The sequence below is a fragment of the Mauremys reevesii genome, linkage group 19 (genome assembly GCF_016161935.1).
Source record: "Mauremys reevesii isolate NIE-2019 linkage group 19, ASM1616193v1, whole genome shotgun sequence".
NCBI classification, from domain to species: Eukaryota; Metazoa; Chordata; order Testudines; family Geoemydidae; genus Mauremys; species Mauremys reevesii.
The window spans coordinates 16,383,994-16,409,341 of NC_052641.1; the positions used below are offsets into that span (position 1 = coordinate 16,383,994).

Below are 25,348 nucleotides of genomic sequence, written 5' to 3' on the forward strand. Positions count from 1 at the left end.
TTAAGACTCAGCACACCACTTTCTGAAAGGTTGCCGACCCCTATTCTATGTCTTAATGAATCAGTGAACAGATGAGATATAACTGTTCTCACTTAGTTTCACAAGTTCTTTATAGAAACAGCCCTTTGTATAATAAGCACAAAGTAACCACTGACGCGCCTCTCACTTCTTGCCAGGAGATACATTTTGCAAACACAAAATAAAGCTACCCGCAAATTCTTTCCAACAAGTCACTTACCTGATCTTATTTGTAAATGAACAGTAGATAATAAATTAATTTTTAGTTCTCCCAAACACATTCACAAAGCAAACTGATGGAAGAATTCTTCTGACAACCTAGCTACCGCCTCTCAGGATTACCTACCCCAAACAGGAGAACCCCTGCTGTCAACTAGGTAGTGTCGACACTGAAGTGCTACAGTTGAGCTGCACCTGCACTGGTGCAGCTGTGCCGCTATAGCATTTCAAATGTAGACAAGCCCAAAGACTTGCGAACGTTAACCAAAACACTATAGATGCAGTTTTTGTTTTGGCTGCAGACTACACTGAAAAAGACTGAAGCAAAGATTAAATATTGATATAGGGTGTAGGTCAATTTCTGATGAAAATCATTACTTTTATTTATTTCAGGAATGTGTGTGGTGCCCATCAATGTCGTATCAAGGCATACTGTGGATGGATGGATGGATGGATGGAAGGAAATACTGACCAACCTTTGTGGAAAAGCCTGGCCAAAGAGAATAGTCCTACAGTGTTTTCCTAAACTGGCCAGTTTCTTGGGTAAATTTCTGGAAGAAGATATTTAAATGTTTTACTTTTTCTCAATCAATGCGGTCGTATATGCAGAGCACACAAGTTACACCAAATGTTAGGACATAGCATTCAAAGTACTGGAGATGTTTAAAACATTGTAATAAGCATAAATTAGAAAATTACCAATAAGCTAATAGGTAAAAGTACCATCAATTTATTCATTACACTGTACCGGCTTATTTCATGAGTTTTTTAGAACTGTAAGAGAGTAATATTTGACTGGTGAGCTTATTTCATTCCTGCTAAATATAATTAGCCAGTAGTGATTTGGTATGACTGTCTTCTACCATTAATGTACATGCAGTACAACAACAGCTTTAAGCATTCCATCTACAGCCTAATGTCATCAAGCGAGATTTCAGTCAGAGTTCACCTTGCAAAGGGGTTAATGACAGGAAGACAATTATTGATCTCTTCAGGATGCTTCAGGAGTCTGTAAAACTTGTTACTTTTATAACAGGTCAAATAATGGCCAAGAAAAACAGTACCTGGAAGAATGAGTCATCTTAAAGGCCTTTATTAAACCTACTTTTATTACTACAGAAGAAGGTTTTACCAGAGCATGCTATAACTGCACTAATGTCACTGACAAAAGATTTTGTTTATGTCTCTTGTTTCTTCCAAATGGAAACCATTTAAAATTAGACAGGATAAAGCACTAGAGTATCCTGCATTGGCAGGGAAATTGACTATATGCCCTAATAGGTTGTGTCCATCTCTAAATTGTAGGATTTTATAATTTATTCAAGCACAAACTCTCCCATGCTCACTTGAAAGCAAGAGCTTATGCAAAAGTAGGTATAACCACTGTAATGCAAAGATTTAGGATTCAAGTAGTTCTGAATAAGATGTTTACATTTTTACCATTCTCAGTTTACCAGTCCCTTATCCTCTTCTATAAGCCACCAAGAGATGTACTGTGACACCAATTATGCTGCAATGAAAGCTAAGAAACTTCTCTCTGACCAAAATACCCGGAATGATAATTCTGGTGTTCTGCAATCTCCACTCCCATACTTAGAGCACTGACTTTCACCATGCCTCTAGTCCCAACTGGACCAAGACACAAGACTACAACCATAGAGAAAAATCAAGCCTCTCTCTTCCAAGAGACAGCATCCTGCACTACAAGTCAAGTCAGCTCTTTGTTTTCTATGAAGCAAGAAGAGTAATTTATAACACCTGTCCACAAATCTTGATAACTCTTGTAAAGAAATATATAATGAATAGGGCTGTTGATTAATTGCAGTTAACTCACGCGATTAACTCAAAAAAATTAATCATGATTCATCGCTGTTTTAATCGCACTGTTAAACAATACACCAATTGAATTTAAAAATATTTTGGGATGTTTTTCTACATTTTCAAATATATTGATTTAAATTACAACACAGAATGCTAAGTGTACACTGCTCCACTTTATTTTTATTACAAATATTTGCACTGTAAAAATGATAAAAGAAATAGTATTTTTCAATTCACATCATACAATATAGTAATACAATCTCTTTATCGTAAAAATGCAACTTACAAATGTAGATTTTTTTTTTGGTTACATAACTGCACTCAAAAACAAAACAATGCAAAACTTTAGAGCCTACAAGTTCATTGAGTCCTACTTCTTGGTCAGCCAGTCACTAAGGCAAACAAGTTTGTTTACATTTACGGGAGATACTGCTGCGGGCTTTTTTTTTTTTTTTTTTTTTTTTACACACAATGTCACCTGAAAGTGAGAACAGCCATTCACATGAGAATTTTGTAGCCAGCACTGCAAGGCATTTACGTGCCAGATATGCTAAACATTCGTATATGCCTTCATGCTCTGGCCACCATTCCAGAGGACATGCTTCCATGCTGATGACACTTGTTAAAAAAACTAATGCGTTAATTAAATTTGTGACTGAACTCCTTGGGGGAGAACAGTAAGTCTCCTGCTCTGTTTTACCCGCATTCTGCCATATATTTCATGTTATAGCAGTCTCAGATAATGACTCAGCACATGTTGTTCATTTTAAGAACACTTTCATTACAGCTTTGACAAAACGCAAAGAAGGTACCAATGTAAGATTTCTAAAGATGGCAACTGCATTCGAGCCAAGGTTTAAGAATCTGAAGTGCCTTCCAAAATCTCAGAGGGATGAGATGTGGAGCATGCTTTCAGAAGTCTTAAAAGAGCAACACTCCGATGCAGAAACTACCGCACCCCAACCACCAAAAAAGAAAATCAACCTTCTGCTGGAGGCATCTGACTCAGATGATGAAAGTGAACACGCATCAGTCTGCACTGCTTTGGATCGTTATCAAACAGAACCCTTCATTAGCATGGACACACTCTAGAATGGTGGTTGAAGCATGAAGGGACATATGAATCTGTAACACATCTGGCACATAAATATCTTGCGACACCAGCTACAACAGTGCCATGTGAACACCTGTTCTCACTTTCAGGTGACATTGTAAACAAGAAGTGGGCAGCATTATCTCCTGCAAATGTAAACAAACGTGTTTGTCTGAGTGACTGACTGACTGAACAAGAAGTAGGACTGAGTGGACTTGTAGGCTCTAAAGTTTATACATATTTCTATATTTGCAAGTCTAACTTTCATGATAAAGAGACGGCACTACAGTACTTGTATGAGGTGAATTGAAAAATAAAATTTTTTGTTTACAGTGCAAATATCTGTAATCAAAACTAAATATAAAGTGAGCACTGTACACATTGTATTCTCTGTTGTAACTGAAATCAATATATTTTAAAATGTAGAAAACATCCAAATATATTTAAATAAATGGTATTCGATTATTATTTAATCGCGCGACAATTTTTTTTAATAGCGCAACAGCCCTAATAATGAACTGTGTTAGATAAATGTATATTAAATAATGTTAAAGTAAATTATATATTTAATAGTGTTATATGAAAATGTAAAATGGCACTTTTCTGCTTTCTGTATGCATGCATCTTGCTCACACAGCTTTTAAATCTTTGCTAAAACAATTTCAAAAGGTTGTAAAAATCAGAAAGCTGGTTTGTGTCTTATCTATAGTAGATTCTTGGTCTGTATAGGTAACAGGGCAAAGCAAACCAGACAATGTGTGATTTATTAGCCACGTGAAGAGCTCCCTAGTAAGACAGACTAGGGAGGAGGGATTCTGGCTGACCAGAACTAGCCAACCAGCAACTACAAAACCACAAGAAGCAGATAAGAATAAGACAATTGTTGTAAAAAATAATGAAATACATGAAAGCAATGGAAAGATAGCTGGACTGAAGTAGGAAAATCATAATTGTTATAAAAAGATGAAGAAGACGACACCAGATAGAGTGTTAGCAGGATAAGGTATAAAGCAGGGATCGGCAACCTTTCAGATGTGGTGTGCCGAACCTTCATTTATTCACTCTAATTTAAAGGTTTTGCATGCCAGTAATACACTGTAACATTTTTAGGTCTCTTTCTATAAGTCTATAATATATAACTAAACTATTGTTGTATGTAAAGTAAATAAGGCTTTTAAAATGTTTAAGACGCTTCATTTAAAATTAAATTAAAATGCAGAGCCCCCACGGACTGGTGGCCAGGACCCAGGCAGTGTGAGTGCCACTGAAAATCAGCTTGTGTGCCGCCTTCAGCACCCGTGCCATAGGTTGCCTACCCCTGGTATAAAGCATGTGTGTTTAACAAAGTGAGAGGTGGCGCAATGCAGGACCTTCACCAGATTGGACCAGCATGAATCTGATGATTATAAAAAAACAGCCAACCTCCACCCGAGGAATGGGTAACTAATCATTACGCTATCCTGCTCTATCTGCTTTATTTAAGCTTCATGCTTAATTAAGGTGGTCATATATTGTCCTAAAATTTCTTATTAAAGCTTTAAACTAGTTTAAGTTTAGTAATTGGCACAGCCTGTGCTTTTCATCCAACACACTAGATTGCAAGGTTCAAAATTTGTAAAATCCAAACTTTATGCGTCCCTGACTGCTGGACTACCAACGTATCCATCCCTTGACCAGGCTCCAACCCTAGAGGGTCACAGGGTCCACCTACTACAATGGAAGACTGTGGTGGGCTGACGCTGGGAGGGAATACCCCAAAACATTTCAAGGCTGGGAGGGGAAGAGCATACTGTGGAAAGGAAGAGTTTGGTCCCAAGGGCCCCCTATGTGGCTCTCTCTGCTGTGCCTGCTCTGAAACAGTAGCTCCATGCCACCACCACCACCACACTTCAAGAGAGAAGCTGGGTAGCTACTCCATGGTCAACAGTTGGGGTTGCGAGTGCAAGCTCCAGTGGCTGGACAGGAAGCTTCCCAGGTCCTTCAATGTTTTGCTTCAACCTATGCTCCAAGCCACCATTTGCATGGTCATGGGGCTGCTGCCTGTGTCAGGCCTGGGAGATCTTGAGGCTGAGGCACAACCATTGACTGCTTTCTAGGCACTCTCCTGCTTGGGAAACTGAAGAGGATCTTGGGTTTCCACAGAACAGGCAAAGATCTCCATCCAGGCCCTCCATTGGTGGTGAGATGCAGGAGCGGCAGTTTGTAGCTTCCCCTCTCTTAGACTTCTCTGCCATGCTGCACTCCATGTGAGTGAACAGGGGACACAGAGTCTCAGTGACTATTGGGAGAAAGGAAATTCTCTGTTGATAAAGAGCCAGGGGATTTCCCCCTCCTCCCTCCTCTCCCCCCCCACCAACAGGGAGGAGCTGCTCTGCCTGCCTGCAGCTGGAGAGGCAAAAAACTGTCAGTTTCTCAGAGGTAGAGCCATGCCTTCCATGCCACTGACGAACAAGTTTGACCTGCCTGCAAGGGTGCACAGAACAACAGAGACTCCAACGTCATGGATCTATGGACCTACTTACAAATAATAAATATCTTACAAAGTTTGTTTTCTTGAGATAAAGATCTTGTCTATTTGAAACTGCTGTCTTGTACAAAGGGATGTGTGTCCTGTTTGAGAAAACACTCTTGTTGACTTGTTTTTGTCCAAATAGTTCCTGGATTTACAAGCTACCATTCATAGTACATTTACAACTTGCAATTAAAATTCTTATCCAGTATTCTGTACATAGCATGAATCATAACTACTAACACTTATATTAGTCTCTTTTATGCGATGTTTTGAAACGTGTGTAAGTAATAAAGCAGCATTCCAGTGTCTGTGTAAACATGCTTGGTGATAATAAATATGGTTTTATGGGAGTCAGCATCCGCTGACACTTTTGGTGCTTGCCACTGGCTGACAGAAAGCAGACATTTTAGATGAATTTCCTTAATTAGTTTGAACATATTGTTTAATTAAATAAGTAACCAAAAACATAAGCACGGGAGCTATCATAATCTCCAATTTTTGTATGCATGAAGGTAAGTATCTCCTAAAATTCAGTAAAGAAGCAGGCAAGTTTGTAATAACCTAAAATTATACAAATAAAGTAATTTTAATAATAGCCATATTTGCATCAACATTGAGCTTTACCCCTTACATATTAATTCCACTAACAGGAACCAGACACGGTGAGGTTAAGTGACTTGCCCAAGGTGACACAGTGAGTCACCGACAGTGCTAGGAACAACAGCAGCAGGAGCAGAACCCAGGAATTCTGTTTCAGACTCTTCACTTAACCCCCACACAACAATGTCTTGCAGTTATACGTTGTCATATTTATCACCTTCTATAAATATTTGTCTTCATTTTTTTACAGCCCCAATGTGATACGTGGAAGAGCAAGATGCCATTCAAATCACAATTCTGTAAAAGTGCATGACTCAATTTAGTTCAAATTTTGTTAACACAAATTAAATTAAGGCACTTTAACCAGATGTATGCAATGATTACACTATGTAAATTAAAGTAGAGGTAAAAAGGAAGAGTGGTCTCACTGGCTTATCTACAGCATAATTCAACCACCCAAAAATGAACGGTTCATACAGCTCTTGTAAAGGAATAAGAAAAGAAGAGAGGAATAAGAATTGGAGGGGATGGGGAAGAGGAGGAGTGTTTTGGTGAGCACAGCAACATCAATCATATTCACCCTGAGATGTGCTAACAGCTAGGACATTAATACTTAGAGACATATGAAACAACACTCATCAGAAAATAAAGGTATTTCAAACCATTTAACAATTCACAACCACCTGTCAGCTGTTGGGGTTTATGATGCACTGTATATTAGTGTATCACTTCTCATAATTATGAAAAGTGAGAGTTGTACTGTTTCTGGCATTATTTTAATCATAGCCCTGAAAAATACTATAGCATTACAGAAGACACAAGGCACAACGACAGAACACCATATACACAAGCACAGTATAATAATTGTGGGCTGTATCAGATTTTATAAAGCATTCTAACAACTTGAAATAGGGAGTGCATCTTCTAGCTGCACATATGAGGCACCATTCTCACCAACAGCGCCCTAATGCAAATGATTAAAATAATTCCTGCTGGGAAAGAAAATGTAAAAATCAAATGATTACATATTTTAAAAAAAATAGAATTATCAAAGCAGACATGGACCAAGAATTCCTAGTTAATTCTCTTGCATCTCTAAAATAACAGAACAGCTCATCTTCACCACACTCTTATACAAGTATAATGAATCAATACTTAATGTACTAGAAATGCATACACATATCCTGTGATCTGTATACGGGATTAAATTTGGCACAGCACTGCTACTCTGTGGTAAAATCCCACCAGTCCCCCACTACCCATAGCATCTTTACAAGGATGCCAGCAGGAGCAGAGTTAAAATGATAATTTTATTCTGCTCCTGTGGCCAGCATTGCAAAGTCACCAGCACAAGCATGATCCTCCAATGTTGGCAAGGGAGGATTTACAGTAACATTGAGGGGGAGAAAGAGAACAATAGAGGAGGTGAGGGAGACCAAAACTGAAGGATAAAACAGGCTGAGGTAGTGGCAGTGCATCCAACTAGGGCCATGTCTACGCTCCCGATGCTACAGCAGCACAGCTACAGGGCTGTAGCTATGTCCCCGAAATACCATAGTGTAGGCACTTCCTACAGCTATGGAAGAGATTTTTCCATCACTATAGGCAATCCTTTTCATGGAGCAGTAGCTAGGTCGATGGCAGCATTCTTCTTTCAACACAGTCATGTCTATACCAGAAGTTAGGTTAGAATAGCTACAGTGCTCAGTGCATAGCTACGTCAATCTAAATTTTAAGTGTAGGCCAGGCCTAAATATTGTTCCTTAGACCAGCAAGGATGAGGCATGCTAGGAAGGTAGCATGCTTGGACCTCAGGAGAGCCTCATTACTCCATTGCAACTTCTTAAATCTGGGGTTTATGAGCTTCATAAGAATCCATGCGCAGCTCTTGTCTCCCAAAGGGAGCTTCGCTAAGATGTATGCCTTTTTTGTTTTAATTGGGGAAATGGGGGAGTTGGAATTTGAAGAAATCACATCACATCACACACGCATACATCCTCTATCTTAAAAAGGTAGGGCTAGTACGCAAACAAAAAGATGGGGAATAAGCAAAGGGGAGAAGAGGGAAGACAATCATACAAAACTCTAAAAGCAACAGAGGGGAAGGAAGGAGAAAACAGAAAGGAAAAATGCTGAATTAAAAGGAGAAAAGTGAGGAGGTTCATTTAGGGGCAAGGGAAAAGCAGATGAGAATTATGGTTGTCTAGTTTTTCTCAATTCCTAGTGCTATTACAGCAATTAGTCCTACTGAGGGCTCAATTCTGCACCACTTGAGTAAGTGGGAGTTTTGTTGGTAGCACAAAGATACAGAAAATAACTTCCAACTACAACCACTTTTTTTTAATTAAACTTCTTAGAGTTTAAAGAGAATCTTCCACTTTCACAGACAGAAGTGGAAACGTCGCTGACAGAGAAGAACATAGGAACTGCCACACTAGATCAGACCAACAGTACCTCTAATCCAGTATTCTTTCTCCAACAGAGGCTGACACCAGAAGATTCAGAGGAAGGTGCAAGAAAGCCCACAATGAAAGCCAGACTCTAGAGGAGATTTCTTCCCACTCTGAAGCAGTTGGGGGTGTCTAATTCCCCTTAAGCATGAGGGTTTATATTCCTTATAAATTTTAATTCTATCTAATGTAAAAGTGAATGTTATTATCCATGTAAGTGGGTGATGTGTAAAAATGGCACTTTACACAAATGCAAGAAATACAGACTCATTTTCAAATTAAACATTTAACACTAATGTTGTTATAAATATTGTACTCAAGTTTTTTGATAAATGCTAGAATTTTAATTTCTAAACCAGTGTTGTTGCTGTAACATTCTCTATCTCTCACGCACACATCTGTTGAACAAATACACCTCTACCCCGACATAATGCGACCCAATATAACATGAATTCGAATACAACGTGGTAAAGCAGTGCTCCGGGGGCAGGGGCAGGGGGGAGGGTCTGCGCACTCCGGCAGATCAAAGCAAGTTCGATATAACGTGGTTTCACCTATAACATGGTAAGATTTTTTGGCTCCTGAGGACAGCATTATATCAGAGTAGAGGTGTACTATGGATCTTCTGTAAAGGATCAATATGGTGCTTATCTGAGAGATGCCTTTATGTTTAAAGGGTAATTTGTGAATAAATTACCCTCTCAGGTTGATAACAGGATAGTTAGATTAGATAAATTAATCAAAGAACAAGTTGTACTGGCAAGCACCCTCAGAGACTCATCATTTTTCTTAAGGCCATGCTGCAGTCAGCCCTGAGAAAGCACCTTAGAGAACACAAAATATGAGCTAGCAGGTTCCTGTGTGCAGAGGAAAAGCACAGTGGTGCACACATTACAAAAGCATGATATCTGTGGGACATCAAGGTGTCTACTGAACTGCAACAATAGATTCTACAATCCAGAATACATTAAACTCACCATAAGAGGATATGAGAACCTTAATGTTAAAAAACAGACCGTCAGGAAGGCCAGGCAGTTCTGAATTATGGCTGACTGCTATTAACTCACCCTCATTGTGCCTAAACATTGCAACATAGATGGTCCCTCTGCAGCGGACATTCCCAGAATAACTGGTTGATGAGACCTGGACTAGGTGATTCCTATTTTGTGAAACACAAAATATTTATACCTAGTCACATATTTAGCTCATACAGATTAAACAAATTTTCCTGTGGTTTTAACCAATGCTGTGAATCCCATTGTCCTGCAATGCTCAGAGACAAAAGGCTCATTTAAGAAGTTTCTTGGTTTTGTAACTAGTCTCCTTCTGGGAATTTTCATTACAATGCACTATCTTGTTGAGCAGGAGCCTGCACGAATACTTCTGTGCACTTTTCAACAGTAGCCACCATGTATTTCAATGTTCATGTGAAGTTAAGAATTTCTTTCCCTTTAAATTTGTTTCCGTTTGTTTTAAATGATTTATCAGATGTCAGAGAATGATATTTTGTAGTTATATATATACTCCAGAGCGGATTGTCTCAGTGCTTTAGAGGGATGAATTAAACCTCAGTGCCAATGAAGTAGGTAGGTGACAGGATCCCAAAGAGATTAAGTGATTTGCTCAAGATCACACAGCAAGTCAGAAGCAGAGTCAGGAGCGAACACAGGAGACCTGACTTCCAATCTACTGTATCAATCACTAAAAATGATCCTTCACCAAAAATAGATGGGCATAACTGATTTAGTCCTACTCTTCCTACATGCCTCTTTCTTCCCCAATTGCTGCTTTAGCAGGTGTTTTTTCTAGGAAGAGTAAATACTGCACTATACTCAGCAATTTCCAGCTTTCCCCCTCCACCTCCACCACCCTCTTGAATGATCATCACAGTAATTTTTCAAATAATTTTCTCACTTTTATAAAAATCCCTTAGAATCTTGGTGACCCTTTAGCCAATTATTTTTCCTCCTCCTGTGACATTTTTGTTATTGCAAAGTTATTGACAATTTCTGGCATAAACACATTTTATCTGATGGTCTTCCCTCCATGTTACCCACTAACACTGAAATCAGCAAGAGAATTTATGCTCCACCTGAATTTTGCCACCCCTTTGCTGGTCACTGAGTCAAGTCTAGGAATAATAGCACTAACATCCCCCTGGTAGAACACAAAGGAACAATAACTATGGCAGTTGGATGGGATAAGATAATCATCTCTTCCCTAAACCTTTCAAAGTCAGAATATTCAGAAAATTGAATTCAGAAGACTAAAGGCATTTCACCAAAACATTTGCCTAAAACTGTAAAGAATTAGAAACCCAGAAGGGCATTTTTCAAGCTGCCAGACAAATGAAGATTAGTGACTAACTGGATAATCCTTGGCATCTATATAGTGTCTTCTGCACAAGGATTTCAATGCACTTTACACACATTTAGACTCAAAACTCTCCCAGGAAGTTGGCTAAGTATTATTATATCATTTTACACTTGAGAAAGTTGAGGCCCAGAGATTTTGGTGACATGTCCAAGGTTACAAAGAAAATTAGTAAGCAAGGCAAGAATGGAATCCAAGGGCACAAACTCCTAGTCTAGGTCTTAACCATAAGATCCTACCAACATAAGTGTTTAAGCTCTACTGGTGTTACTGTCAACTGCTCCTCCATTGACTGGAGTACCAACTCCAAGGTTGGATCATTTAAAATCTTTCCCCTAAACAGGCACTTTTCTGGACCACCATCCTGCTCATTAAGTATGTCAAGAGCCAAAAATCTACTAATGACATTACCATTTGTATCCTGAACAGCAAAGATAGCTCTTCAAGAGTAACCTTCAGAAGCACTGGACTTCAGCAATTAGTTCCCAGACAGTCAAGCTACCATAATAAAGTTTCCTCAATATGCCAGGCACATGTATCACCCAGCTGATGTTACAGTAGGTTTGAAAGGAAAACGTTTCCCCTTTGGATGAATGAAAATCTCTATAGAAAAAGCTGGATCCCCCATAACAGCATGTCAAAACATTACAACCCTGCATTTTTATAGGATGAAGTCCCTAATGTACAACCTCTTGGCTATATGCCAGTTTCCAAAGAACTGCCAACATAATAATTCAGTTACATTGCCCATACTACTGTAAAACTGCATTAAATTCAAAATGTTTGAGCGCATCCAGCAATTAAAATTAATGTTCCTTGGAATGAGTGCTTCACTTTACAATCAAGAAGAAAAAAAAATTACCTCAACAGTGTTCCTCTAGTATTATGGTTAACATTTAATGGCATTTTATTGCCGTTAAGCCCAATATTTGTGTCTAATCGATAGTAAGCTACCAAGGACAGCCTAACAAGTCTGGAATATCTCTATAAGGCTCTATTGATTTCCTTTTTGAGGTGTGCAACTAACAATCTACACAACTAATTTAGAAGGAAACAAGGTAATTTAATAAACAGAAAAGGAACATGTAATTTCTCTTTTCTCAAGTGACAAAATCATTTTAACTCATTAATGGTTATTAACACTAAAGTTAGATATTTACATTTCTGTAAAATACTATGGATAAAATGTAAGCATTTTAGAAAGAAAATTATCAAATAAATATTAAACCTACAACATGTCAATAGTTTCTCAAGTCCAATACGCAGATTAACAGTAATATTTTCTATCTTGGTTCAATTTAACTTCACACTCTGTATTAGAGAATCTTGTGTTTTAAAATGAATTCCTAATAATTTGCACTTGCACACCACCCTTTATTTAAGGATCTTATAATGCTTTACACATATCAATTACATCTCAAGGTCTAGTAGCTATAATCTTCCTTATACAGATGATTAAACTGAGCAATTAAGTAATCTGCCTTAAATCATACAACCAGTCAGTGGCAGATTTCAGAACTCTGATTTCAAGTCACTTGTTCTAACTACTACATAATATTGCCTCCCCAAGTATACCATTAACAGAATTTTGTAATACTATCTTGATTCTGTTCTAACTACCACCATCACCACCCATCCTTGTACATGTCACAAGAATGAAAATTTGGAAGCATCACTTTAGGCATAATAAAAAATGCATCATATAAACCACTGTAGAATAGGCTAGTGCTTTATTTCTGTGTTTTAATTCAAAGTGAAATATGTAATTATTCTCTTGAATATATGCTATGTTTCTTTCAAAAATTTCACATCACACACACTGCTGTATGCAACATCCACTGAAAGTCTGAAAATTCAACTTCTTTCCCTGCTGAAAGTGTTTACAAGACTTCGTTCTGGTTTATGCATTAGGAATTTTGTTACTAGCAAGATTAATTTTAACAACTCCAGGAACAATGTTTAAGTCTGCTGCTACAGAGCAGCCATACCACTTTAAGACCACCAGGAATAGGGGTTGATGAGGGTTAGACAGACAAAGTGTCTCTCCATACTCCCTTCAAAGCAGCAAAAATTCTCTACCAGATGATTAATTTTAAGAAGGTCAAACCTTGGGAATTAACTACTTGAAAATGTCCCTTTAAGATAAGAAGCATTTTTCCTCTGAAAGTGTTCACCTACCCCATCAACATACAGTATGCAACACATTTACTGTTTCAATGGAATCAATGGATATACCTTAACAGGCATTGCCTCAGGCATGCACAGGCCTAAGGTACACAAATGACACCCCAAGGGCAAGGAGGATGGATAAATATACAGAACAAGCAATAAAACTCACAGAAGCAGCAGATGAAGGATCAAAAGGTACATCCGACTCAAAGAATGAGGTGGACCTCAAGCGTTCAGAGAAGATGCTAAATGTATTTCAAATTCAAACATTGCTACAACCGGCATGATAGCTATTATATTACAAGCTTTAATAGATTAAAATTAAATTAGCCTAGATGTCATGTATCCAATATAATTGTGTATACCTTATAAAACAGACTTTAATTAGACAATCACCTACTTTTTTTTCCACAAGACCACTGCATCATTCAGTGGACAGCACAGAAGGCAGAGTTGCTTAGTGAATGAAGCTGTTATCCATAGGTCCCTGGCCTCATTTGCAGCAGAAAGTTAAATATGTTCAACAGAAAGATGGGGCGTACAGGCCTTGCGATTAAGTCACTGGACTGAAATCCAGGAGAAAAAAAGAGTTCTGTCACAGATGCGATGTTAGATTAGTCATTTAAAACAAAATCTGCAGAGGTAGTCAATGATTGTTCATTTTTTGGAAGCTCTACCTGAGATACCTACCTAGGGTGTAATTTTCAAGACTGCTGAGCACTCAATTCCAACTGAAGTCAATAGGAGTTGCAGGTGCTCTGCATCTCTGAAAACTCAGGCTACCAGCATCTTGGGCACCCAAAGTCAGTAGGCACTTTTGTAAATTTTGGCCTAAATCTCAACGTGCTTCAGTTCCCTACTTGTAAAATGGGGATAACAATACTTCCCTTCTTCACAGGGAAGTTGTAAAGATGAATTCATTAACATCTGAAAGCACAACAGAAAAAACCATGAAAATATTCCATACTCAGTGCAGTATTTGGACAGCTTATAGTAAATAAGATACGGGAGTATACAATGAATGATAAATATAAGTAGTAACAGTTGCCTCAGTCTCTGCACTGAATCAGGCAGGGTGCTGTGTAAAAAATAGTATATGAACATATAATTAAAAGCTAATCCAATGCTTACAAACAAGGAGTTAGAGTTAAGGTTGCACAGGCAACCTTCATTCTGGCATTTCCTAACTTTTGAACACTTGGCTTTGCCACCTTAATGTAATTTTAATATAATTTTTGTATGAAACATATATGGATATAAAATGTCTGTATTAGTCAGTATTTCAGTCTAACTTAAATGACTTTTAACCAGTTCCTCAAGTGTAAAATTATAATTGCGGTACTATCTTCCCATAAGATTTTTCTGTGAATTCTAACGCAATACAGGGATGCATACTAGAAAACAATGAAAAGTATTATTCTGCAGGTGAAGTGCTGAGTGGTCTAAGTAATATCAGACCACACGTGCACATGCCACGATCCTTGAAACATTCACTGCAATCTTGGATTTCTAAACTGCTTGGCAGAGCAAAGTACAAAAATGCAACTGTCCATACTGAAACAGAAAATTTCTAATCATTAGGCAGAGCTCAAAGAGTGCTAACAAAAAAAGAAAAAAGAAAAAGATAACTGCTGGCTCCAAGGAGCACCATAACTTAACATCTGACAGCATTTCACCTACAGGAAGATACCTAATTCTTTTCTTGTTAAATCAAAATGCACAGGAAGGTCAATTTGGGAAATGGTACAGTAACTCCTCACTTAACATTGTAGGTATGTTCCTGAAAAATGCGACTTTAAGCGAAACGATGTTAAGCAAATCCAATATCCCCATAAGTATTAATGTAAATGAGGAGGTTAGGGTCCAGGGAAATTTTTTTCCACCAGACAAAAGACATATATGTACACACACACACACACACACACACACACACAGTATAAGTTTTAAATACTGGTACACAGTGATGATGATTGTGAAGTTTGGTTGAGGTGGAGGAGTCAGAGGGTGGGATATTTCCCTTACTGCTAAATGATGAACTAGCAATTGGCTGATCCTCAAGGGTTAACTCTCTCACTCTGCAAGGCAGCAGGAATGGAGGGAGATATGCACATTTCCCTTAAATACAGCACCTTGTTAATTAGATCAGCTTCCTGAGACCAGCCCTGGTGTGTGTCCCCCCTGCTCTATGGAAGATGGGGTAAGTGGGGTGCAGGAGCAGGGGGGAGGGGGACACCCTGACATTAGCTCCCCCTCTTCCTTCCCTCCCCCCACCCCAGCACAGCAAGCAGGAGTCTCGGGGAGCAGCTCCAAGGCAGAGGGCAGGAGCAGCACATGGCAGTGCGGGGAGGGACACAGCTGAACTGCAGGCAGCTGCTGCACAGGGAACTTAGGGGAGCAGGGAGCTGATAGGAGGCTGCCGGTCCACCCTGGTTCAAAGCCCCCACCAGCTAGCTCCAACGGGCTGCTCTTCCTGTAAGCAGTAGACAAAGCAGGCAGCTGCTAAACGACGTTAGAAGGGAGCATCACACAACTTTAAACAAGCACATTCCCTAACTGATCAGCAACAACAACGTTAACCGGGACGACTTTAAGTGAGGAGTTACTGTACTTCAATTATAATTAAAAACTTAGCTTCCATTCTTAAAGAAATGGTAAAAATTATATGTTAGACCTAAATACTGACTAATGGAGACATCTCCTGTCTCCATGAGATCTAGGACCAGGAATTAAGTCAATTGAGCTAAACGATGTCTGTGATTACTTAAAACAATAAGTCATTAGCCAAATCAAACAAAAAGCCATCTAATTCCTCCCTTATAAATGATCAGTTTCAACTTTCAATGTTTATACCAGCTAAAACTTGTAAGCTCTGCTAGGCAACACCTGTAAAAAGTAAAGTTCTTTTGAAGATTCATGTGTGAGTTTAATTAATACATTTAACAAGCTGTTTTGTGTTCCCAAAGAACGCAGCTGTCTCCATTACATGTACAACTTTACCATATGCAAAAACTACAATAAGTAAATATCAAGATAGCAGGTGTTAATAAAGAGCAGCCAAGATAACTCTTCTCTAGGGAAAGAATTAATTCTTTCATTATAATCTTCCGTAGCCCCAGAGCAGGCAAACCTTAGCTGCTCAGGTCTAGAACGAACTGGTTTTGTGGTTCATGGGAACAACAGAGTAAGTTCTTGGGGTAAACTTCTGAAAAACCACAACTATTAAGTATAAACTAAATACATGGCCCCAAGCCAAAGCCTTAAGACACTAATTGCCATTTGAAATGTGAGCCTCCACATAATATTCATTAACCACAGTTATACACATTCACACTGATGGATAAAATGAAGCTAAAATTGTCAAGGGAATCCTTAATTTCCCATTTTAATATTTAGAATTTTCTGTTAAGGTCTATAAAACATTCCCACACACAAAGTATTGCAAATCTATTCATATAAAATGTCTTTATAGTGTATTTTCACTACTTTTCTCCCAAAAGGTAATTCACTTATTTGATATTTTATCATATATATTAGTCTACTACCTAAATTCCCATGGTTTTAAAAGTTAAACGGGTATGTATGGCTCCATGCAACAGTAGAAGGCTTTTACAAGTGCTTTCCCTGTGCTTCATGGATGTCTTTTGGAATCCTACCCTAGCACGCACATGCGCACGCACACATGCCGCCCAACCTTTCTTTATCTTCCACAAGCAACCAAGTGATTATTCATGTAATCAGTAATGCATGAACCATCAAAAGAAAAAGGGAGAGGGAAATGCCCTCATCTCATCAAAAATACAACAAGCAACCCACAAAGGGGGTCACAAATTAAATTAAATGCAGACAGAGAAAGTGCATCCACACATTACTGCTACCGAAACTTCCCTTCCAAACAGGGGACACATATAGTAGAGAGAGAAAGTGGCCAAAGACATATTTTAAAGTTATACTAATTACATTTATTCACAACACGTTTACCAATGAAGAAAAATTAAGCACCAGCATACTTGAACACCATTAGAATCTTTGCGGCTACAGGCAAAGCCACTGGATGGCTAAAGCTGTCACACGGGTAATCGATATACCAGTGCCAAGTGCTGCAAAGACAGCAGGAGGTGACTGCAGATTACAAGAAACTCAGGAAAGGAAGTTAGTAATGCTTAGAGATGCATCACGCAGACAATAACTAGTTAAATGCAAAATTTATTTAATTTATTATAGACTAGATCTGTACAATGTGTTTCCACTAAAAAAAAAAAAAGAAAAAAAATCCCCTCTCCAAAAAGACAAGTATCTATTAGCGCTAAATTCCACCTAATTTATAAAATGTTAACATGCATTTGCACTCTGAAAAATTATTGCAAAAATGACAGTGGGGCTCTGTGGGTCTTAATAAGACTAGATCAATTTGCTCAGTTTACAAATGAAAAAAGTCACCTTCCAAATTCATCCTGGAATCTGAAAGTCTTTCTTGGTCAGGCATCACCAGTAAGAAATCGTCTACTTCTGGAACATATATCTGCTTACTTTACTACCCAAAATTTTTGCTATTTTTTATTCCTGATACTGCTACAGAACCAATACAACTATGTAAAAGAGATGGATTCTGCTCTTTCTTGTGCATCATCGGAATTATTAGCTAAGTTCCTGTTGCAGAATCTCTTATCAGTAATGAACAATATGCCATACACAAATCAACCTCACACTCTCCCCTAGTTGTAATGGCTCTGGAGTTCTCACAAGAGTACAAGGTAATTTTTGTTATTAAAACAAAGATACTTTGTAAAGTAAGTAGGTATGTATAACAGGTTGGCAACATTTGGTTGGAAAAACCCTCTGGAAGTCCCCAAGCCTGAGTAGAGGGGTTGGGCTTGATTTTGTATTTCATTTTAAATATGTCACCAAAACAAAACTCAGTAAGGGGGTTTTATGTCTCTGACTATACCCAGGAAGTAGGTCTGCTAAGTAAGAAAGTCAAACTGCTGATAACTACACTTTAAACAGAAAAAATCAGTTTTTTTTGGGGGGGGGAATCAAACTTTAAATTAAACTAATACTGAGTTTTGCGTCAGACTAGAAATTCTGCAGCACTGCAGATAAATTAGAATAGAAGATTGTATTGAATTAAAAATGAAAATTCACAATAGGATCAGTAGACTATTCCTTGTGGGGTTTATTTTGCTATTCAATTTAATTTATACAGTCCAGAAGTGGTAAATATAGAACAGATGTTTATATTTACAGTACAGAGGTACACACCAATAATTATCAGGGAGGTGTGAAGCAGGAGGTTTCAGCTGCAAGACAAGGGACAGTTTTGACATTTGGGAAGGCATGGGAAGCAGGTGAGGCTTTTGGCAATGGGAAAGGGATGCATCTCCAGTTTCTCTCTCTCTCAGAAGTAGGTTTGGAAGGGACTTGAACTCCTAGTTCTCCACCTCAGCATCCTACTGCCTTCTGCCACAAAGTCTCGTACTTCCTCCAAGGACAAATAAGGGCATTATTAGCTGGATATTTGTGCTAAAATGACCAGTTTGAACAGACAACACAAAGTTATTATTAGGTTTCAGAGTTACACCCCACCAAGAGAAATGTGGGCAGTTCTGCAGATGACTCTGATGAAGTGAAGAAACTGCCTGCCAGCACAGAAGGGGTTAAAGAGGACCTTTGGTCCCAGTTAGTCCTGCCCCATTGTACCTGCAGCCAGCGCCAGGCCTGGAGGGGGAAGAAAAGGAGAGAACCTGGTTCAGTTCAGGGCTGACTAGCAAAGAGGCAGGAGCTAGCTGCCTCCCTACCTGAGAGAAAGGATCACTAGCCTGCCAGCCAAGGCAGGAAATAAGCATGGTCTCCCCTGGCTAAAAGAGACTGTGAAAGACTTCAGAGCAGCAGGCCTAAGAGATAAATTATAAATAAATTAATGGAGATATCCTATCTCCTAGAACTGGAAGGGACCTTGAAAGGTCATCAAGTCCAGCCCCCTGCCTTCACTAGCAGGACCAAGTACTGATTTTGCCCCAGATCCCTAAGTGGCCCCCTCAAGGATTGAACTCACAACCCTGGGTTTAGCAGGCCAATGCTCAAACCACTGAGCTATCCCTCCCCCCAGATAACTGGGTGACTAAAGCACAGAGACCTTGTGGGGTTCCGGCTCTGCCAAACTTATGTTTGCCCTGTCCAGAGGAATCTGGGACCGCAGTAGGACACCACCCAAGGTCCACGAGGGGACGCTACTTAGAGAGAAGCCACCACAGCAACTTGGATTATAAGAGCCACACCACAAACTGAAGAGACAGCAATAGGAAGTAACCCAGGACAGTAGACACAGACTCCCCGCTGGGTGGTCCCCTGTTCAGGGGTTGACTCATACAAGGCACTGGGCTGGGACCTGGTGGAGTAGGAGGGCCTGGGTCCCCCTACCCCACTGACTTAAAGACTGAGCACCTTGACCAGGGAAGCAAGGGGCTGTACGCAAGGGGCTAGAAGCAAGAGTTCCAACCGCTTGACCACCTGGCCCTCCATACCCCATTACAATGGCAATACAACATCAGCTCACATTTGGAAGATTATCTTCACAAACATAAGAATTAAAAACTTTAAAATAAATTAAAGCTGAAATTCTGTTTCATAAGTTCTGCAGCCTTGATAATGTGAAATATATAGGGTTCTGCCTTTATAGCAGACCAAACATCATATACCAATGCATACCAAATACCCCACCTGTTATTTAATTACTTCAGAGTCTACAAAAGATCTATTCATTAGCAAATTTGATACATATCTTTTACCTTGTTTGACCATTTATAGGCCTGAAGTAGTTGACTGTAGAGAGGAGTTTTGTCCTGTACAGGATCTAGGCTCAACAATCCACTATTATGGAGAGGATGGTTCTCAGATGGTTTGCCTACTAGATTGCTCAGACGTTCCAGCTCACTAGAAGTAGAAAATCAAACACCTCTTATGTAAGATCTGCAGACAGTGTGGAGTGAACAATCAAGTGTGTATGTAAGATATGATCCTTACACATCTCACAATTAAAAAAAAAAAAAGAGACAAAAATTTAAAAACACTTGTCCAAAGCTCAAGGCAATTTGACAAGCATTTAATCACCAGTATTAACCAAAGAGTCACAAATGACCCATCCCCAAACAACAACACTTTTCCCTCCCCAAATACCTGGGTAAACAGATGGGCTTTGTAACATGCCCTGAAGATTCAGAATGTTTTGGACCAGGGTTGGTAGAAATTCCGAACATCAGGGGCACTCTTGGAGAATGCCCTTTAAGCAGCACCCTCACTTTGAACCAACAGCCCTCCAGCTTGAGCACCTCCCTGACTGTAATTGCTGCAGTACAACATGCAGCCAGGGGGCTGGTCTACACTCCCACAATAAATCGATCTAAGTTACACTACTTCAGTTATATGAATAACATAGCTAGATTCACTTACTGTGGTGTCTACACTGCCCTGTGTTGACGGAAGGCATTCTCCTGCCTACTTCCCTTACGCTTCTCGGGGAGATGGAGTACACAAATCAATGGGAGAGCGCTCTCCCATCGATTTAGCACGTCTTCATCAGACACGGCCAGAGAGGTGGCCTCTCTCAAGTAGGCAGGTCCCACACTATTTAATTAAGGTATTGGAACTTAAAAGTTCTTTCCCTTAAATAAACAGAGGTAATAATGCAGGACCTGATTGTGCAGCACATCCTGAACAGCTTATTAATGCATGGAAGAAGTCTCTAATTCATAAATTCTCAGGGCAGGGATGTATCACATTTTTACAAATGCCATGCATACTTCTAGATCTATATAAAATACTACTAAACTGAAACAGTGTGGTTTATTATTGTTGCCCCAAAATATTACTACTATAGTGCTAAAGTTTAGTTTTTGCTGCTTACATCTCATTTATCAAACCTCACATTTAGTGATAAAAAGTTAATGCATATTTTAAATATCTCAGAAACTTTCCACAGTGCTGAAATGCGATATTACAAATGACAGCCATAATCAGGTGCCTTTTCCTTTGACGAGTGAAAGCTGAATCCTGCTATCACTGAAACCAACAGCAAAGCTCCCACTGAATTAAGAGCAGGATTCAGCCCTTAATGCAGTGATTTGAGAAATTCTTAGCAGGAGAGAAGCCAAATGAAGGATCCAAAGCTGAAGAACAAGAACAATAATATACTTAAAAATATAAAAATCAAAAAAGGAAAATACTAAAAGTGGGGGGAATACTGCCTTTGCAATTATTTTCCTCTTTGCCTGTATTCTGTCCATAAGGGTTGTCAGCTCTCTAGGAAACGGACCTGTTGTCATATATGCCTATAAAGCACCTCCCTCACTTTTGGATACTATATAAAAAAATAAATCACATACAAAAGCTTTGATTAAACATTAGTTAAGGTTGTTTATCAACATAAACTGAAAAAATCAAGGAACAAACTGTCAAGGGATCCAAGCAGTTTCCCTGCTGCGACATCAACCTTCTTCATAAACTATCATTAAGGCTGCAAGTCTGTCACGGAAGTCATGAATTCCATGATTTTCCGTGACCTCCATGACTTCTGCAGCGGCCAATGCTGGCTCAGGGACTGCCCAAGCCAGGCAACCCCTGCGTAGCAGCAGCAGTTTGGGTGTGAGGGAGGGGGGCTAAGGGCAGGGGGTTGGAGGGTGCAAGGCTCCCCAGCTCCAACTGGCATGGCCCTGAAGCTTCTAGGCAGAGCCACGAGGCTCTGTGCACTGCCTGCACCTGCGGTTCCCAGCCAATGGAAGCTGCAGGGACACATGGCGCTGGGTAGGGAGCCTGCCAACCCCGCCAAACCCCCTCCCACCCTGAGCACCAGCAGGGGTCCCGGACCACGCGCCGCAGCCTGCCTCCCGCCTAGCACCAGCAGGGGTCCTGGGTCACCTCCCCCAGCACCCGCAGTGCCCCCGGACTGCCCCGAGTACCCACGGCCCCCCACCCAAATTTTAGTCACAGCTATATAGTACAAGTCAAGGACAAGTCACGGGCTGTGAATTTTTGTTTACTGCCCATGACCAGTCCATGACTTTTATTAAAAATACCTGTGACAAAAACATAGCCTTAACTATCATTCCCTCTGACATACATGTCCCACACCACCTTAAGGCTCCATTTCTGCAAACATTTAGGCATGTGCTAGCTTTACTACTGAAAGTAGACAAACTGAAATAAGTGGGATTACTCACAGTAGTAACATTAAACATAAATTGCCTTTTTATGGCATTATCCAAAGTCCATTGACTTCAACAGGCTTTTGATCAGATCCTTGTTTCATTCAGTAATTTAAATATGCTATCATGTGTCTAAAGCACCTCTCTCACTTTTGCTCATTATATAAATAATAAAAATGATATCTATCCAATTATGTTGCAAACTTCAGAAAAAATAATTAGATATTTATAGAAGTGGGTGAGAATACCTTCTCTAGCTAAGATGCAAGACAGAAAAATATTTCAGGTAACTTACTGACAGACACTTTGTCATCAAATTTGGTTGGCTAATAAAAAAAATTGGCACAATTTTGGAACTTCCCAAAGTGCAGTTTCCATATGTGTGGAAGGCGAAGAAGAAAAAAAAAAAAGTCAGCTGAGTATTATCAAAATAGAAATTTAGCAAAGTAGTGGAGAAAGCCATCCAATTTATCTGCACCTTTAATTTTCTTGTGTTTACAAGGAATCAAGTAGGAAGCTAGTTACCTTCACAGCCTCAGTATGATCATATTGGTTTAAGTGCAACACAGCAGCTCGTATGGGGGAGCAGTAAGTAACAAAATATCACTTGTCTGGACTGAGTTCTTGGTTACCCCACGTTCAGAATTATACGACTTTCCCTAGTCAACAGAGAAGTTACTGAATGTTTAGAGCCAGTGAAATGAATATTTATAAAACTTTTACAGCACTGCACTTTACAAAACAAATAAAGAGAGGCCTTGATCTTGCAAAGGGATCTGTTCAAGTAGCTCTTAACTAGCTTTCTTGTATTGTATTGTATTTATTATTATTATAACTATCAATCCCTTTGCAGGATCTAGTTCTATGTTAAAATGAAAATAGCAGATGCATAGGAGCAGTCACTTAGATTAATGTACATTCGTTGAGAGTTACTTTTGTTGTTTGTACAAATCAAAATCTTAATTTCAATGGCTTCCTATCCTACAAACAAAGTTTAGCATCACTGTTAAACTAGTTTCAGAGTGCTAGCTGTGTTAGTCTGTATCAGCAAAAACAATGAGGAGTACTTGTGGCACCTTAGAGACTAACACATTTATTTGGGCATAAGCTTTCCCGGTCTAAAACCCACTTTTAGCCCACAAAAGCTTATACCCAAATAAATGTGTTAGTCTCTAAGGTGCCCCAAGTACTCATTGTTTTTGTTAAACTAGTGTAGCCCACAAATTTCTCCTCTTTCACTTAGGTCAGTGGTTTTCTACCTTTTTTTCATTTCTGGAGCCCTACAAAACTTCAAAAGGAGGTGCAGACCCCTTTGGAAATCTTAGGCACTAGGTGCTGTACAAACAGAACAAAAAGACAGTCCCTGCCCAAAAGAGTTGATAAACTAAGGCCCAGATCCTCAAAGATATTTAGGTGCCTTACTCTCATGAACTTCAGTGGGAATTAGGTCAGTTAGGTGTTTAAACACCCCTGAGAACTTGGGCCTAAATATAAAACAAGAGTCAACAGATGGATACAGACAGATGGGGAATACAAGGAAACAGTGAGACCATAATATCCCTTGCTGATGAGTGTTAGAAATCTACCTGAACAAGCCACACAACTGATAACTGTGCTCACCACCTCTCAGTTTCTGATGCATCCTATTAAAACTCAACCTTCGGGATGAATTTGAAGTGCAGCTTTTAAAAGAGACGCTGTTAACTTTAAAATCAAACACTATATACAAACAAAGTTAGTTACTAACACCTATTAAAACAGAAAGAATTCTGATAATCTACTTCTATTTACGCTCTTTGTTTACTTTTTCATGGTCTAAACCTAAAAAGGCAGATTCTGTTCAGTCAGTGTCACTCGCTTGCCCTCAGTTTCACTCTGAGGTTCTTAATGCAAAGAGGTTTTTATTTTATTTTATTTCAAACGCTGCAGGGGAAACATTTGCGCCTGTAACACATCACACTGGCCCTAGCCCTGACATACGCTTGCTTCCACCAAATTAAGTGGACGTTCAACTCCAAGTCAAGTCAGTTTCAAGCCAGGAGTGAGAGGCAAGGGCCAGCCCTCCACCCACCTTGCTGTGCTCGTCTAATCACATTTCCTAGCTACAATCTCCCTCCCCGCTTTTTCCGCACAAAGAGGAGTGACACGGACGGTGCCGCGCCCGAGGCGGGAGCCCCAGGGGCTCGCTGGTTCACGGGATGGGTCCAGCTGAGGGTGCCCCTTCCAGCCTCCCTCCCCCGAAGCCAGGCTCCCGCCTCAGGCCCCAGCTCCCCTCGGGGCACCCCGGCTCCCCCGCGCCGCCCCTGGGTGGCTCCCCCCACTCACACCTGGCTCCGAGCCGCTGCCCACCATCTCTCCAGCGTGCCGGTTCCCCTGACGGCGAGCAGCCGCCCCCGGCCCCGCACGCACCTCAAGTCCCGGCTGACCGAGTGCAGGCTCTCCTGGAAGCAGGCGACGAAGCTCTTCTCGCGGCCCTCCAGCGTCTCCTTGTTCCGCATCCCGTCCTTCAGGCAGTCAAACACCCGGGTGACGCTGGAGCGCAGCGCCTGGATGGCGGCGATGGCCTGGGAGAAAGCCTCCAGGTTCACCCCGGGGCTCAGCACCCCCTCCGCCATCTTACCCCGCAGCCAGCCGAATGGGCCTCCCACCCCCGCCTGGCAACGAGAAGCGCCGGGAACACCACGGGGCCGCGTCGGCCCAGGGCAGCCTGGGAAATGTAGTCCCGGAGGGAGGGTTAGCGAAGTCTGTGGGGGAGTCAGTGTGCGTGAGGGGGTACAGGCGTCTGTGGGTGGACGTAGGAGGGCGGGGAGTCAGTGTGGAGGTAGAGAGAGGTGGAGTCAATGAGGGGGTAGAGAGGTCTGTGGGGGTGGATGTAGGGGTGGGGAATCAGTGGGGG

General features: G+C 40.3%; 1 protein-coding gene across 17 annotated transcripts in view; it reads right to left on the bottom strand.

Annotated features, from left to right (window-relative positions):
* The window catches only part of MED27 (mediator complex subunit 27), a 156,027-nt gene extending 130,894 nt beyond the window's left edge, over positions 1-25,133 (bottom strand). For 5 of the 17 annotated variants that reach the window (XR_005589946.1, XM_039506801.1, XM_039506803.1 and 2 more), the window contains exons 1-2: positions 24,862-25,121; positions 20,041-20,185 (exon numbers count right to left, since the gene is read on the bottom strand). Coding sequence is in view for 14 of the 17 variants with exons in the window: in XM_039506801.1 (XP_039362735.1) it covers positions 20,041-20,185; positions 24,862-25,067 (351 nt within the window). In the remaining 3 variants the exon portion in view is untranslated. Of the gene's footprint in view, positions 1-18,404; positions 18,735-18,799; positions 18,971-20,040; positions 20,186-24,861 lie in introns of those variants that run through there. The other 12 variants (XR_005589947.1, XR_005589948.1, XM_039506809.1 and 9 more) reach the window with 11 other exon arrangements.
* Positions 25,134-25,348: the final 215 nt, after the last annotated feature.